The sequence below is a fragment of the Polyodon spathula genome, chromosome 15 (assembly GCF_017654505.1).
Source record: "Polyodon spathula isolate WHYD16114869_AA chromosome 15, ASM1765450v1, whole genome shotgun sequence".
Taxonomy (NCBI): domain Eukaryota; kingdom Metazoa; phylum Chordata; class Actinopteri; order Acipenseriformes; family Polyodontidae; genus Polyodon; species Polyodon spathula.
The window spans coordinates 3,366,772-3,383,225 of record NC_054548.1 but is presented as its reverse complement, the minus strand read 5'-3'; the positions used below and the strand labels follow the sequence as shown (position 1 = coordinate 3,383,225).

At 40.4% G+C, this 16,454-nt stretch overlaps 1 protein-coding gene across 3 annotated transcripts in view; it reads right to left on the bottom strand.

Moving 5' to 3' along the window:
- Positions 1-16,454, bottom strand: part of LOC121328181 (P protein-like) — a 115,505-nt gene that overhangs the window by 93,427 nt on the left and 5,624 nt on the right. For 2 of the 3 annotated variants that reach the window (XM_041272741.1, XM_041272743.1), the window contains exon 2: positions 6,387-6,644. In XM_041272741.1, the coding sequence (XP_041128675.1) occupies positions 6,387-6,589 (203 nt within the window). In that variant the 5' untranslated portion in view covers positions 6,590-6,644. Of the gene's footprint in view, positions 1-6,386; positions 6,645-15,749; positions 15,862-16,454 lie in introns of those variants that run through there. The other variant, XM_041272742.1, reaches the window with a different exon arrangement.

The following is a 16,454-nucleotide window of genomic DNA, read 5'->3' as shown; positions in this document are numbered from 1 at the left end:
TGGTAGTCATGTCTCAATAGGAGCACCCAAAGCTAAATCTCATAACTCCTAGGCAATGATTTGAAACTCATAACTCCTAGGCAATGAGTGCACTATACGCCAGTGCCATTACACTACGCGATTATGTCAAGTTGCGAGTGCACTATACGCCAGTGCCATTACACTATGTGACTGTGCCCGTTTAATTTATACAGGGGTTAATTTGTGCCGGTACTTTTTTCTGACAGGCAAGAATTCTAAAGATTGCAAAACAATTAAAAAGTATGAAAAAAATACCACTAATTAAAAAGATGCTTTCCTGTTCCAAAAATGCAAAAACAAAAGTGCACTGCAAAGATGTGGCATTGCTCAGGCAGAGGTCTAGAAATGAAAATTCCTTAATTATAAGGTCCGGTACCTTTCTGTTTACAAATTAACCTCTGAACTGACACATCAATTTGCAGATGCTGGCAGTATAAATGTACATTCATGTGCCTGGAGTAACTTCCCCTGATAACTCCATTTAATCACATACTACTGCATAGTGTATATGAATGGGGTGTAAAATACTATAACTTATGAAACAATAGGGTGTTGAGCAGCTGGGTTAAAACCAAAGCTATATATATATTATATATATATATATATATATATATATATATATATATATATATATATATATATATATATATTTTATTACACGCACACCAATTACGATCTCAGATGCACATCAGTCACATTCTACTGTCGTTGTATTAAGAATAAAAATCAATCCCCATTTATTTATATTATATAACAAATGATATTATATTCACGCCAGAATATATATCATGGCTTTTCACAAAATAAATAGATTAGATGGTATACTTCCGGCACAGTAATCCTCTCAAAACACGGTTATACAGCTGTGAAGGGATTTGTAATGTTAGCTCACTGCTGGTGTTGTTTAAAGTGATAGAGAAGCTGCATCTCTCTCTAGCTCTCTCATATTCATACTCTCATTCAATCACTGGAATATAACAAATACAGTTCAATACACCAAAGCACTACAGTAGAAACACACAAAAGCACTACAGCATAAATACACACCAGAGCACTAGAGGGTAAATACACACCAGAGCGTGTCAAAAATAAAAGGAACCGGAAACTATTTCAACCCATGGGGATTCAGGTTTTTTTTTTTTTTTCCCCAAAACAAAACAAATTATTCTTAGCTGGAAACCCCCATTTCAGCAACACATTCAATGCCACTGCTGTACCAGTACTATTAGACTGTTATTATACAGGAGTGAAAACTGCCTGGAAGTTGCAGTACTGTAGGACTTAACATCAACAGTCAAACCACATGCTCTTTATAGACCACCAAAGGGGATTAGTGGTTCCATCGCAGAATTCTTGAAGACTCTTTAATCTGTTCCAGTGCTCTGAGTAGTCCGAGTTACCTTCTTAGATGGCTCTGCCTCCGCTACCCTCGTAAGATGATCAGAAACAAAAAAAATACATTTTATTACATGAAGTAGCAAAGCCTCTACCCTCCCCCCTTTCTTAACAAGCAGAACCACTACTGTAGAACACACAGTGCATTACAATCCAGAACAAGCAGAGCCACTACACTGCAGAACACACAGAGCACTACAATCCAGAACAAGCAGAGCCACTACTGTAGAACAGTGCATTACAATCCAGAACAAGCAGAGCCACTATACTGCAGAGCACACAGTGCATTACAATCCAGAACAAGCAGAGCCACTATACTGCAGAGCACACAGTGCATTACAATCCAGAACAAGCAGAGCCACACAGTGCATTACAATCCAGAACAAGCAGAGCCACACACAGTGCATTACAATCCAGAACAAGCAGAGCCACTACTGTAGAACACACAGTGCACTACAATCCAGTCCAGGTCCTTTAAGTAAACAGGGATTTTAAAGAAGAAAAAAATGAATATGAATCATAAATGAAAATTTCAGTACCAGTAACAGAATAATCCCCAGCACTACTGGCAGACCCACCTGCTCTGAAGACATTTGCATAACTGCACAGAACAAGAAACACGTACAGAACACCATTCTGCAAAACGTGGTGTAAGACTCTGCATGGTCTGCAGATAGTAAATTAGTTATATTATAATTCCAATTCTACTAGTAATATTAGGAATACAGCTTATTTACTGCATTGAAAAACAGTCTGGAGGTATAAAAGTAGATGTTGGAAACATAAAATCGGCACACCATGAAGCAATATCATGAAGCGAAGAATCCAACCCAAGAGACACGTCACGTGACTGACTGCAGTATACAAGGCCTCGAGCGCTTGCCTCTCTTGGTTAATTGGCTGGAACAGGATTTGAAGCAAAGATTTATCAGAGTTTCAAAGAGGCACGATGGAGTCGGTGCATCTGTGTCCTAGACTGCAACCAAGAGACCCAGGACCACAGTGCCTCGTGACTGTATATAAAAGAACTATTCAAATGAATGATCATGATTACCACCCCAATAAGTCTTTTCACAGTTACATGGAACAGCCATTTAGATGAATCACTGTTTATGTATTTTGTATTCCTAGGCAAACAGAATCTTTGGGTATACAGCCAGAAGCGTAGAGTACAAATCCAAGGAGGCGATGAGACTGTAAAATGCACGGACGAGAGCGCATGTAAATGGAGTACTGTGTCCAGTTCTGCTCGTCACAACACCAAAAGGGACATTGTGGCCCTGCACAGAGTCCAGCAAAGAGTAACAAGACTAACCCCAATGTATAGAAATTAAGACCCAACTGGACAAAGTTCTGAGATCAATCAGCTACAAGGAAGCGGACAAGCGACGATGGCCAACTGTTCTCTTGCTTGTAACTTATTATGTTCTAAATAGTAAGCAGCTGTACAGGTTTTCATTTCAACTGCCCTCTTACCTATCAATTCAACCGTGTTCAATTAAACACACTGTTTGAGGTATTGCAATAACAGCTTCTGCAGTCACCCTTTCCACCTCCAGCTGCTCTCAAAAAAAAAAAAAAATAGAGAACAATTCTGACTTGAGGCATCAAATACTGTACAGCAACACAATACTGTACAGCGACAAAAATACTGTACAGCGACAAACACAGCAACACAAAATACTGTACAGTGACAAACAAAATACTGTACAGCGACAAACACAGCAACACAAAATACTGTACAGCAACAAACACAGCAACACAAAATACTGTACAGCAACAAACAAAATACTGTACAGCGACAAACAAAATACTGTACAGCGACAAAGACAGCAACACAAAATACTGTACAGCAACAAACAAAATACTGTACAGCGACAAACACAGCAACACAAAATCATTGTTTCCAAGACAGTGTCCTCTCTTAGTAAGTACAACTTTATATGGATCTGTGTAACAAAACCAATTGATCATCATTAAAGACCCCAAAAAAACGCTGTCATACAGTACATAGATTTGTTATACTCCCTTATTAGAACATGCTTGGATATACCACTCCAGAGCTCATCAATCAAGCTGTTCATTTGGAAATGTAGTTACCAACAAAGCACACGCTGTCTATGACAAACCTGGACAGCTTTTCCAGTACAGAGTAAAAAAAACAAAAGACTTGACAGCTAGTTGCCCTGACACCAGGCAAGCTAGTTATTTTTAGAGGAGAATGGGGTCTATACAGCTATCTAAATCCTGCCACTGTTGGAATCATTAAAAAGGGTCACAATGTCTTGAAAACCACAGTCCCTCAGTCTTTGTTGCAGTTCTGTCTTAAATGTTTGCAGGATCACAAAAAGAATGGAGAATGCTGAAATGGTGCCAGTATTTATATTCACGGCTGTTTTAGTAAATTGAACAGATCCGATGTCCTGACATAGAAAGAAGATGTCAGCTTGGTGATGAATGTCAACATCTCACATCCCTTCTCACATCTTGCTCTTAATTGTACTGTAATTCTTGACATGTATTGTCTGTATACAACTGTAAGTTGCCCTGGGTAAGGGTGTCTGCTAAGAAATAAATAATAATAATAATCCCTTCAAAGCACTGCAGCAGAACAATGTCAAGTCCTTTCCCATTATATTAGAGCAATCAGACTGCTCTATATGAGCCTTATAGGATTATTCTCTCTACATTGCAGTGCATGGGAATTCAAACCCAATTAATTTACTGTCTTTGAAATCGCTGCACAAACTATTTCCAAAGGGACCGTTCAACTCCATTGGGTTTTTCCAGCTCGTTGCACAAAGAGCAATGATAAAATACCGCTGTGGTCTCGAAGGGCCCCGAGCACCAAGATAGAGCAATTGAGAATTCATCTCAACATAGTGAATGCAAATACTGTATAACGGCACAGCCTATGTGACAGGCAACATTTTAACCAAGTGGGCTGAGCTCTATCTAGATTTACTTGAGATAATGAAAAAAAAGGTTGCAATGAAAACAACTGAAATGAAGTCAATTGACATGGGCTCAGAATTCAATCTGTACAAGCTCATGGGTGAACTGATAAACCCAATTCAATGTAGCTTGTGACCGGAACTCCTTAATAGCTACCGACTGGGACAGAACCTAAAGAATTCCATCCATAACTGTGAAATCGAGAACTTGTCATCTCTAACGACTCATCCATTTGCTTTCAGAATGTTGATTCTTGCTATTCATATTCCAATAAGTAACTGCTCAATATTTCACTATTCCACGCATACTTGTTGAAATGTGCTATGTTCTCTTTTGGAAACATGACCATTACTTTACATTGTGGATGAAATGCCAGAGCCAGAGTGGAAATAAGACTTGTTTGAACCCCAATACTGGTGGCACAGTAGGTTGGCCCATGAAGTCATGTTTTCTGTTTGTAGGCCCTATAATAACAGAGCTCTGGTCTTCACCCCTTCATGAGAGCACCCCAATCACTTGACAGACCCTGTTGCTCTCTGCTCATAAACACCCAAAGTGGGTAAAAGCTGCTAAATGCTTTCACCTGCAAGGATGGAGATTTAAGGACCATCATGGCACACTTACAGGAGTTCCCTTTCTTTTGAAAACGCCCCTCCAACCACCTACCTCAATACCTCACAATGTACTCTTCTCATTTTCTTCATATCTGTGAAGGGACAGCAATACAAGTCTTAAGCTGAGGGAACATGAAACCACTTTGTGGCTTGGAACTTGATTTCAGGAGATGAGGTTTTAGGCTACTGAACATCACACCAGCAAAACCGTCTCCCAGTCTCCTGGAACCAGGTCTCTAGCCACCTAAAAGTGGCTTTGTGTTCCCTCAGCTTTAGCGTGTTCAGTTCAATGCCCAAGATACAATACAAGCATTTCCAGGTCTACAATGCAATATATCTTTTTATTAAATCGGAGAGCTCATATCCTGGTACACCCCCTTGCAGGAACCACACTGCATTCTGAATGCAATTTAAAAATGGAGTAGATATGGACAGACACTATTACAGGTTTTTACATTTATTTTAAGGACCATCAGGACTACAAATTCTCTACAAGTCCATCAGATCTTAATGCTGCTCCCTGAAATATATAAAACTGACCTTTCCTAACCCTTGTTCCACTGTACTTTGATTGCATTGAGTTCTGTTAATAAGAGATTCAGTAAATCACTCTGTGGGAAAACAGCAGCGGGAATAATAGAGTCTGCTGGGACTTAGATCTGCAGCTGTTTCTATAATTAGAATGGACCACTTCATCTTAGCTGCATCTCATTTGCTACCAGAACCTGGAAATTGATTCACAAGCCATCCATCTCTACTCAAATTTTCCTGGCTTCCAGTTAGCTAGTGAACCAGGTTCATTATTTTCAGGTTTTTAAATCGAATCATGGAGGTTCTTGTTTTATGTTACCTACTTTGAACTCTTCCCTCCCCGCAAAAGGTAACCTTTGCACTGCACTAAGTTTCATACTTCTTCGTATTTGTGCTTTTTGAAATAGGTGAATCCTATACAATCCGAGTCTTCTTTCCATCCCTGCTTACTTACCTTTAATGAACGGTCTGATAGATGAACAAGTCAAGTTAATGCAAGGATACAGAAATAAAAAAAGACAGCAGGGATGGAAATAGACTCCTATTGCACAGCAGTTTCACCCAGTCCAGGTTTTTATACGAGGTTGATCAGCCCCAGTCTGTAGGTAACAAGCTCAGGTGTGTCTTACTAGGAGTTTAATAAAACCAGGAATGGATCAAACTGCTATTCAATGGGAGTATTATTCCCATTTCTGGACAGGCAGACAGACACCTCCTAAGGGTGCCTGCACTACAAGAAAAGAATACCCTTTTTCCTAAACCAAATGGAATTGTGCTCAGTGCAGTGCAAGTAAAGAGCACCATATTGCGATGACTGTCAGTTTGTGGAATAAAGCGGAGGGGTGTTTTGTGTCTTTAATTATCTCCTACCTCTGAACCTCCTCTTCAACAGTGCAGTGACTCCGCCCAGCTGCTCCATTCTGGTAGAGCTGCAGGCTCTCTCTCTGGAGCTCCCTCACCCCAGAGAGCCCCTCCAGCAGCCCCAGCTGCCCATAGTTGCTGGCTACGGCCTCTGCTCTCATGTGCCCATTCAGACTTGGTGGAGTCGGAGCTGCCTTCTGTGTTAGCTCCATTTCCAGCTTTTTGTTGTTTTCCAAGTACAGAGCTGCTCTCGTCAAGCTTTATAACCTGGGATGAGGAATAACAGAAGGGGGAAAAATTAAAGTAGTACAGTAGTTAAAAACTGGACAGCTTTAGCGAAAAAGATTCAAGTCCTGATTAGTCACAATGTGCATTGCAATTATTCATCTGGCATTGCAGCCCAAATCGGGTTTGTTACAACACAACAAATACTGCAGTTCACCTGTCAGTAACACTGTATTCATTTTAGATAGATAGATAGATAGTAAGAGATATATATATATATATCTATATATATATATAATATATATATATATATATAATATATATATTATATATATATATTTTAATTTAGTTTTAAATATAATATATATATATAGTATAATATATATATTTTAATTTAGTTGTCGCCAATTTTTCTCCTCAATTTAGTATGCCCAATTACTACATGTATCCCCGGCTCACTGAACTGCAGTCCTATTGCAGGCAGACTACTATTTTACTACAAAATAAAATAGTACAATACTATAGACTACTATTTTTTACTACAAAATTCTAGAACTTGAAGCTACTGCACTAACAAGTAACTATGATGCGATAGGAGTTACAGAAACTTGGTTGTCTGAGAGTGATGGGAACAAATATAATATTTGTGGGTATACACTGTATAGGAAAGACAGGCAGGACAGAAGAGGAGGAGGGGTAGCGCTATACATAAGAAACAGTCTTGAAGCCCAGGGGTTAAACCTGGACAAAGAAAATAAAGCCGAATCAATATGGGTCAGAATAATGGACGAAAATTCAAAAGGGCTAATAATAGACCGTCAGATTCAGACGGTGAGCAAAATAATCTGTTATACAACGACATTAGAAATGCGTGTAGCAAAGGAGAAGCCATACTAATGGGGGATTTCAACTTCCCCCATATAAAATGGGAAAACCCGGTGGGTAGCACGAAGGATGAAATTGAAATGGTGGAAATGACAAATGACTGCTTCCTAACACAATTTGTCAAGGCACTGACTAGAGGGGAGGCATGCCTTGATTTAGTCTTTTCAAATAACAAAGATAGAATAACTAAAACAGAGGTCAGAGAACCACTGGCAAACTCAGACCACAACATGGTCTCATTTGAAGTGTTTTTTAAATCCCCAAAAGTAAAGACTAAAGCTAAGGTTTACAATTTTAGAAAAGCAAACTATGAAGGTATGAAACAGAGACCAACAGAAGTAGATTGGAGTAAAATAGAGAAAACACCCACAGAAAAAGGATGGTTGTTCTTCAAAAATGTAGTACTAGAGGCGCAAAACAATTACATCCCTAAAGTAGACAAATCTAAATGTAAAACTAAATGGCCAAAATGGTTTAATGGATCAATTAAAAAATATTCAGCGAAAAAAGGCACTTTATAGAGCACTAAAAAAGGACCAAAAAGAAAAGTACACAGAAAGAGTACACGGAACTGCAAACGCAAGTCAAAAAAAAGTTAGAAAGGCCAAGAGAGAAATAGAAATGAACATTGGAATTGGTTTTAGCCCCCTTAGCAAAATGTTTTTCCAATATTACAACAGCAAGAGAACATTCAAAGAGGAGATTAAATGTTTAAGAGATACAAATGGCAAAATCGTAGATGAAGAAAAAAAATAGCAAATATATTAAATGATTACTTTTCACAAGTTTTTACAAAGGAAGATACTGACAACATGCCCCACATGTCATCCAGTTCCTATCCAGTTTTAAATAACTTTAGCATAACCGAGGCAGAAGTGTTAAAGGGACTAGGAGCTCTTAAAATAAACAAAACCCCTGGGCCGGATGAGATCCTCCCAATAGTACTCAAAGAAATGAAAGAAGTTATTTACAAACCACTAACCAAGATCATGCAACAGTCTCTTGACACAGGGCTTGTACCGACAGACTGGAAAATTGCAAACGTAATACCGATCCACAAAAAGGGAAACAAAACTGAACCAGGTAACTACAGACCAGTAAGCCTGACTTCTATTATATGCAAACTTATGGAAACTATAATAAGATCCAAAATGGAAAATTACCTATATGGTAACAGGGTCCTGGGAGAGAGTCAACATGGTTTTAGGAAAGGGAGATCGTGTCTAACTTGCTTGATTTTTTTGAGGATGCAACATCGATAATGGATAATTGCAAAGCATATGACATGGTTTATTTAGATTTCCAGAAAGCTTTTGACAAAGTCCCGCACAAAAGATTAATTCTCAAACTGAACACAGTTGGGATTCAAGGAAACGCATGTACATGGATTAGGGAGTGGTTAACATGTAGAAAACAGAAAGTACTGATTAGAGGAAAAACCTCAGAATGGAGTGTGGTAACCAGTGGTGTACCACAGGGATCAGTATTAGGTTCTCTGCTATTCCTAATCTACATTAATGATTTAGATTCTGGTATAGTAAGCAAACTTGTTAAATTTGCAGACAACACAAAAATAGGAGGAGTGGCAAACACTGTTGCAGCAGCAAAGGCCATTCAAAATGATCTAGACAAGATTCAAAATTGGGCAGACACATGGCAAATGACATTTAATAGAGAAAAGTGTAAGGTACTGCACGCAGGAAATAAAAATGTACATTATAAATATCATATGGGAGATACTGAAATTGGAGAAGGAATCTATGAAAAAGACCTAGGAGTTTTTGTTGACTCAGAAATGTCTTCATCTAGACTATGTGGGGAAGCTATAAAAAAGGCTAACAAGATGCTCGGATACATTGTGAAAAGTGTTGAATTTAAATCAAGGGAAGTAATGTTAAAACTGTACAATGCACTAGTAAGACCTCATCTTGAATATTGTGTGCAGTTCTGGTCACCTCGCTATAAAAAAAGATATTGCTGCTCTAGAAAGAGTGCAAAGAAGAGCGACCAGAATTATTCCGGGCTTAAAAGGCATGTCATATGCAGACAGGCTAAAAGAATTGAATCTGTTCAGTCTTGAACAAAGAAGACTACGCAGCGACCTAATTCAAGCATTCAAAATTCTAAAAGGTATTGACAGTGTCGACCCAAGGGACTTTTTCAGCCTGAAAAAAGAAACAAGGACCAGGGGTCACAAATGGAGATTAGACAAAGGGGCATTCAGAACAGAAAATAGGAGGCACTTTTTTACACAGAGAATTGTGAGGGTCTGGAATCAACTCCCCTGTAATGTTGTTGAAGCGGACACCCTGGGATCCTTCAAGAAGCTGCTTGATGAGATTCTGGGATCAATAAGCTACTAACAACCAAAACGGGCAAGATGGGACGAATTGCCTCCTCTTGTTTGTAAACTTTCTTATGTTCTTATTTAAATGCTGTGTGTCACATACTGCGCCTGGGTCACTCCTGTGTAAAACAGCACATTCAAAGCTATTGAGGGGTTCAGGGCAGTTAACTTGCAGTACTAGCACCCCCTGTACCTTTGACTAACAGCCCAGTCAACAACTTCAAGGAGCAGGGTACATTATACTGTGAGGCAATACCAACAGTGTCTGAGAAGCCAGTGAAAAGTCTAGGGAGATGGTACGACGGGGGGGGATCTAAAGGACACAGTTCGTGTAGGAGAAGTTAGATAACAAGCAGTGGAAGCGTTGAAGAGCATAGACAGCAGCGCTTTACTAGGCAAACAAACTCTGGTGCTTTCAGTTTGGTCTACTGCCAAGACTGCTGTGGCCACTGACTGTGTATGAGGTTTCCTTGACAACAGTTGAGAAGCTGGAAGCTTTAATCAGTTCATATGTCAGGAAATGGTTGGGAGTTCCACGCTGCCTCAGCAGAGTGAGACTTTATGGTAAAGGAATACTGCAGCTACCAATCTCTGCTCTAATCGAGGAGTTTAAGTGCGCCAAAGTCTGACTGGAAATGACATTAGTAGATTCACACAACAAATGCGTAAGGGAGGCAGCACCTGTGTTGAAAAGTGGAAAAAATGGGCAGCAAAGAAAGCTGTGGAAGATGCTAAGGCTGCCCTTTGAATCGGAGATATTATGGGGCACGTACAGCATGGAAAAGGAGGTCTTGTTCTCAGTTCAGCTCCTCCCTCATGGCACAAGTCAACCCCAGCTCAACAGAGGAAGCTGGTAGTCAATGAGGTGCAAAAGCAGGAGGAGAGGATCAGGTGTGTAAAGGCCATTTCCCAGGCCAAGTAGGGAGAATGGATGAGATGGGAGAGAACAACGCAAGATCGGCTGGCAAGACCTATGGACAATAAAACAGAGCAGGATCGGTTTCCTCATCAGATCGGTGTATGATGTTCTCCCATCACCACAGAACCTAAACCTCTGGGTGGGTGTGGATCCCGTATGTCCTTTGTGTGCACGCTATGCAACACATTTTGACAGGATGTAAGGTGGGTCTTAGCCAAGGATGGTTTACTTGGCGCCATGACCTGATGCTGCGATGTTTGGCCTTAGCATTGGAAGACAAGCGTAACCTGACCAATAAGTTGCCACCAGTTCCATCAAAGAATTACACATAAAAGAAAATATTCCTCCACCCAGGAGAGCAACCACCAAGCCTCGCCCAGGACAACTGGAAGCTGCTAGAGACTGGAAAATGCTGGCAGATGTTGGTCAACGGCTTATTTTTCCACCTGAGATTGCCACCACTAACCTTCGACCAGAGATTGTCTTGTGGTCTGGGTCAGCACTCCTTGTTCATCTGCAAGAGTTAACAGTGCCATGGGAAGATGCTTTGGATGAGGCGTATGAGAGGAAGAAACTTCGGTATGCTCAACTAGCTGCTGAAGTGGAACAGCGAGGACGGAGAGTGAGTTTACCCAGTGGAGGTGGGTTGTCGAGGATTTGTGGCACACTCTACAACCGGGTTTCTCAGAGATGTTAGGTTCAGTGGCCAAGAGTTGCGTCACACAGTGAAGAACATATCTGAAGCAGCAGAAAGGAGCAGAAACTGGCTGTGGTTGAGAAGGAAAGATTCTGGTTGGGGATCTCAAGCACAACAGAAAGAAAGCAGAGCTGATGTACAGGTAAGTAAGCTGGGCTGAGCTGAGTTGGGGATGGAGGGGGGTGATGCTGGGATGCCAGAATCACTGTTCAGCCCTCTTGAGGTGTTGTGGGCTAGTCAACGAAACATAGAGGATGGAAGATGCCCACTTGAAGACCCCAGAGGTGTACCCTACTTAGCTCAATCCAGATGGTTGTCATGCTGATGCTCTGGGGAGACCACACTGGGTTGATCCCCGGAGCCAGCATCATAGCCATTGTGTGTGCTGATGCGCTGGGGAGGCAAAATGAGCTGATCCCTGGAGCCAGCATTATACTTCAGCAATCAACACCAGACAGAAGGATATCTACATCATCAGATGGAAAACAACGCAAATGGATGGAGATGCAGATGGATCATATTAGTTTACAGCAAAGCTACATCTTAGTTGGTGCTTATCTTTGCGAGAGCAGAGTACAAATCAGCATGAAGTTTAACATCTACTCTCATGTAATGGAAATCAATAATCCTGAACAACTTCAAGGAGCAGGGTGCATTATACTGTGAACTTCAAGGAGCAGGGTGCATTATACTGTGAACTTCAAGGAGCAGGGTGCATTACACTGTGAACTTCAAGGAGCAGGGTGCATTACACTGTGAACTTCAAGGAGCAGGGTGCATTATACTGTGAACTTCAAGGAGCAGGGTGCATTATACTGTGAACTTCAAGGAGCAGGGTGCATTATACTGTGAACAACTTCAAGGACCATAGCGTGGCAAGCAATAGAATAAACATATTTAGACCCCATCAAAAGCTGAGATGTGTATGGTCCCATTTCACTAGCATGGAAAGCATCCTTCTGGGAAAGATGCTGCACTTGTTTATTTATACACAGCACATACACATGGGTAGAAGGTCAGTCTGAAGACCTGAGCTCGGGATTTAAAAGAAATATAAAGCTGTAGTGTTGTTCTCTGTATCAGGGTTTCCCAATCCCGGTCCTGGGGACCCCCTGTGTCTGCTGGTTTTCATTCCAACTGAGTTCAATTACTTAATTAAACCCTCAACTGAACTGATCATTTGCTTAATTAGACCTTTTTAATTGTTTTCAGCTCTTAAACAGTTGCAGATTTCAAGTTAGCTATAACATTTAATAAGTAACTTGAACTCTGCAACTGTTTAAGATCTGAAAACAAGTAAAAAGATCTATTTAAGCAAATTATCAGTTCAATTAAGGGTCTAGTTAAGCAATTGAGTGCTAAGTTGGAATGAAAACCAACAGTCACATGGGTCCCAGGACCAGGATTGGGAAACCCTGCTCTGTATGAATCTCTTTGAGCTCAATGGGTCTTTCACTTAAGATAAACAGTGACACCTTGTGGTGAGAAGTAGTCAACTCTGGTCTGAAGTGCTATTGCATTACAGGTTTAAAATGATTTAGCGAAGTGATCAAGTGCTTTATGACCTGTTCAGGGGGTTAATTGGTTTGATTTAATAATTAAGGACATGGTTTGAATAAAGGCCTGGACAGGAAGTGTGCCTACCCCTGATCACATACACAGTGTGATCAATCATTAACTACCTTCACCACTCTCAGCGGTCTATTGAAATCCTCTATGTTAGAGGTTGTTCAGCTGGACTGGTAACTGGGGTGCTGTAAGCTGCTATTGCTGGAAACAATGGGACAAGGCAAGATGCAACACAGAAGCAGGCATTTCTTTAAACAACTTTTTCAGGGTGTTGTTTAGCATGATGAGAAATATAAAAAAAAAAAAATATGCAAATATACCCTGTGGGATTCCCATTAGTTCAGACTTCATTTAGACCTTCTCTTGTACTGGATTTACTCAGGTAGCAAAATTAGAGCCCTGAAAAGCACCTGGACTGTGCTGCAATCAGCAAGTTGTAAATGGAATAGAACTGCATATCATTTTTAAAACAGGCACAGTTTCTGAATGATCATTTTGCTTTAGTGGTTTGAGTTGGTATCTGGAAACTTGGCATAACCAAACAGTCCAATTTAGTTTATTATAGTCTCTGTACACGTGGCAGTCTTTCTACCTGCTGTTTTATTAGACCCCAACTTTCTAACATGCGTGAACATGTATGAATTACATTTAAAAAGAATAGATGTCAGCGCTACACTAATGATTATGACCCTCTTATAATAAGCTGTTCTATTAACTCAAGCTATCGCAAGCATGAACCCCTAGTCGAAGAAATTAAGAAATGATTAGCGGGATGGAATATCCATTCTGCCGGACATGGAGTGCATTATATTGTAGTCCATTATATTGAAGTTTGATTTTCTTCTAATTGGTGACTGATAAAAAATATCAGAGCTTACCAGGAGTGTCAATGAGCAACAATCAATAAGAGTCCCCTTCCTTTCACTGTCAGCCCCCTAGCCAACTTTCTCATGCTCAATTAACAATTGAAGCAAGGGACTCTTCTCATGTATACTGTTTATAAACTACCAGAGCTACACACCCTTTACAGAGTTAAACTGCAAGCACACCTGCATATATACAGCGTGCTCAGAGAAACTACCAGAGCTACACACCCTTTACAGAGTTAAACTGCAAGCACACCTGCATATATACAATGTGCTCAGAGAAACTACCAGAGCTACACACCCTTTACAGAGTTAAACTGCAAGCACACCTGCATTTATGCAATGTGCTCAGAGAAACTACCAGAGCTACACACCCTTTACAGAGTTAAACTGCAAGCACACCTGCATATATACAATGTGCTCAGAGAAACTACCAGAGCTACACACCCTTTACAGAGTTAAACTGCAAGCACACCTGCATATATACAATGTGCTCAGAGAAACTACCAGAGCTACACACCCTTTACAGAGTTAAACTGCAAGCACACCTGCATTTATGCAATGTGCTCAGAGAAACTACCAGAGCTACACACCCTTTACAGAGTTAAACTGCAAGCACACCTGCATATATACAGCGTGCTCAGAGAAACTACCAGAGCTACACACCCTTTACAGAGTTAAACTGCAAGCACACCTGCATATATACAGCGTGCTCAGAGAAACTACCAGAGCTACACACCCTTTACAGAGTTAAACTGCAAGCACACCTGCATATATACAATGTGCTCAGAGAAACTACCAGAGCTACACACCCTTTACAGAGTTAAACTGCAAGCACACCTGCATTTATGCAATGTGCTCAGAGAAACTACCAGAGCTACACACCCTTTACAGAGTTAAACTACAAGCACACCTGCATATATACAGCGTGCTCAGAGAAACTACCAGAGCTACACACCCTTTACAGAGTTAAACTGCAAGCACACCTGCATATATACAATGTGCTCAGAGAAACTACCAGAGCTACACACCCTTTACAGAGTTAAACTGCAAGCACACCTGCATATATACAATGTGCTCAGAGAAACTACCAGAGCTACACACCCTTTACAGAGTTAAACTGCAAGCACACCTGCATATATACAGCGTGCTCAGAGAAACTACCAGAGCTACACACCCTTTACAGAGTTAAACTGCAAGCACACCTGCATATATACAATGTGCTCAGAGAAACTACCAGAGCTACACACCCTTTACAGAGTTAAACTGCAAGCACACCTGCATATATACAATGTGCTCAGAGAAACTACCAGAGCTACACACCCTTTACAGAGTTAAACTGCAAGCACACCTGCATATATACAATGTACTCAGAGAAACTACCAGCGCTACACACCCTTTACAGAGTTAAACTGCAAGCACACCTGCATATATACAATGTGCTCAGAGAAACTACCAGAGCTACACATCCTTTACAGAGTTAAACTGCAAGCACACCTGCATATATACAATGTGCTCAGAGAAACTACAGAAGAAATTGATTGTCTGTTTCCAATTTAAGTTTGCACAAAAAAAAGTATAATGGTAAATGTGCCTTTGTTTATAATAGGAAAACACATTACCAAAACACATACCAAAATGTCAGTGTACCACACTCTAACATTACGTGGGTCACGTTTTGGTAGCGTACCACATTTTGACGATGTTTATAACTACAACGGTGTATTACCACTAGGTACCGTACTTCTATGACTTGTCGGTAAAATTCAATGCTTTGCAGTACTTATTTGACCTCTCTCATCAAATCGGTTTCAGTTTGAACTTCAATAGACGTCACCATACAGCGTCATAAACAAGTACCTACCTGGCGAAGTCAGCTCCTTTAACTCCATGGCAATCTGCGTGTATTCATTAATAACCAAGCGAACACTCGTGATTGCGGAGTGTGGAGAAACGTATCTCTGGACCTGGGACGAGCAGAAAAATCTAAAACTCTTCTGCGTGTTTCATTGCTCAACGTGGGAACAGACTGAACAGATGCGGGCAAAACAAAGAGTTCTAACCCGGGACAAACTGCCCAGCGTGGAATGTGCTTATTAGCAAGCATTGAGAACACGTGCATGCCGAGCCATTCTTTTGTTCCAATCAGGAAACTGTTTGTTTATAAAACTTTTATAAGCGTCAATGCGTATATTTGCACGACATATAAGATGCAATTGGTAAACAGACTGTCAAAAATTACGTTGTAATTTAATTTTGGTAAATGAGCCTCTGTTTCGTTTTCTCAGTTTTAATATGACACGTGAAAATGGAAAGTAGTATGAAACCTTGTTACAGGCAGGTATTTTATTTTATTTGTATCAATTTGCATTGCTAAGCTCCTGTTTAATTATCGGCATTTGGCTGCCTGGTGTGATATGCAATGGCATTTGTAGTGTGTGTGTGTGTGTGTGTGTGTGTGTTGCCAGTGACATTGCGGTTTAAATTATTTAGTTTATGCTGATCACCAAAATATAATTATTGTGGCTTTAAAGCACAAGGTAATAATACTTTGTGTGTCTGTATGTGT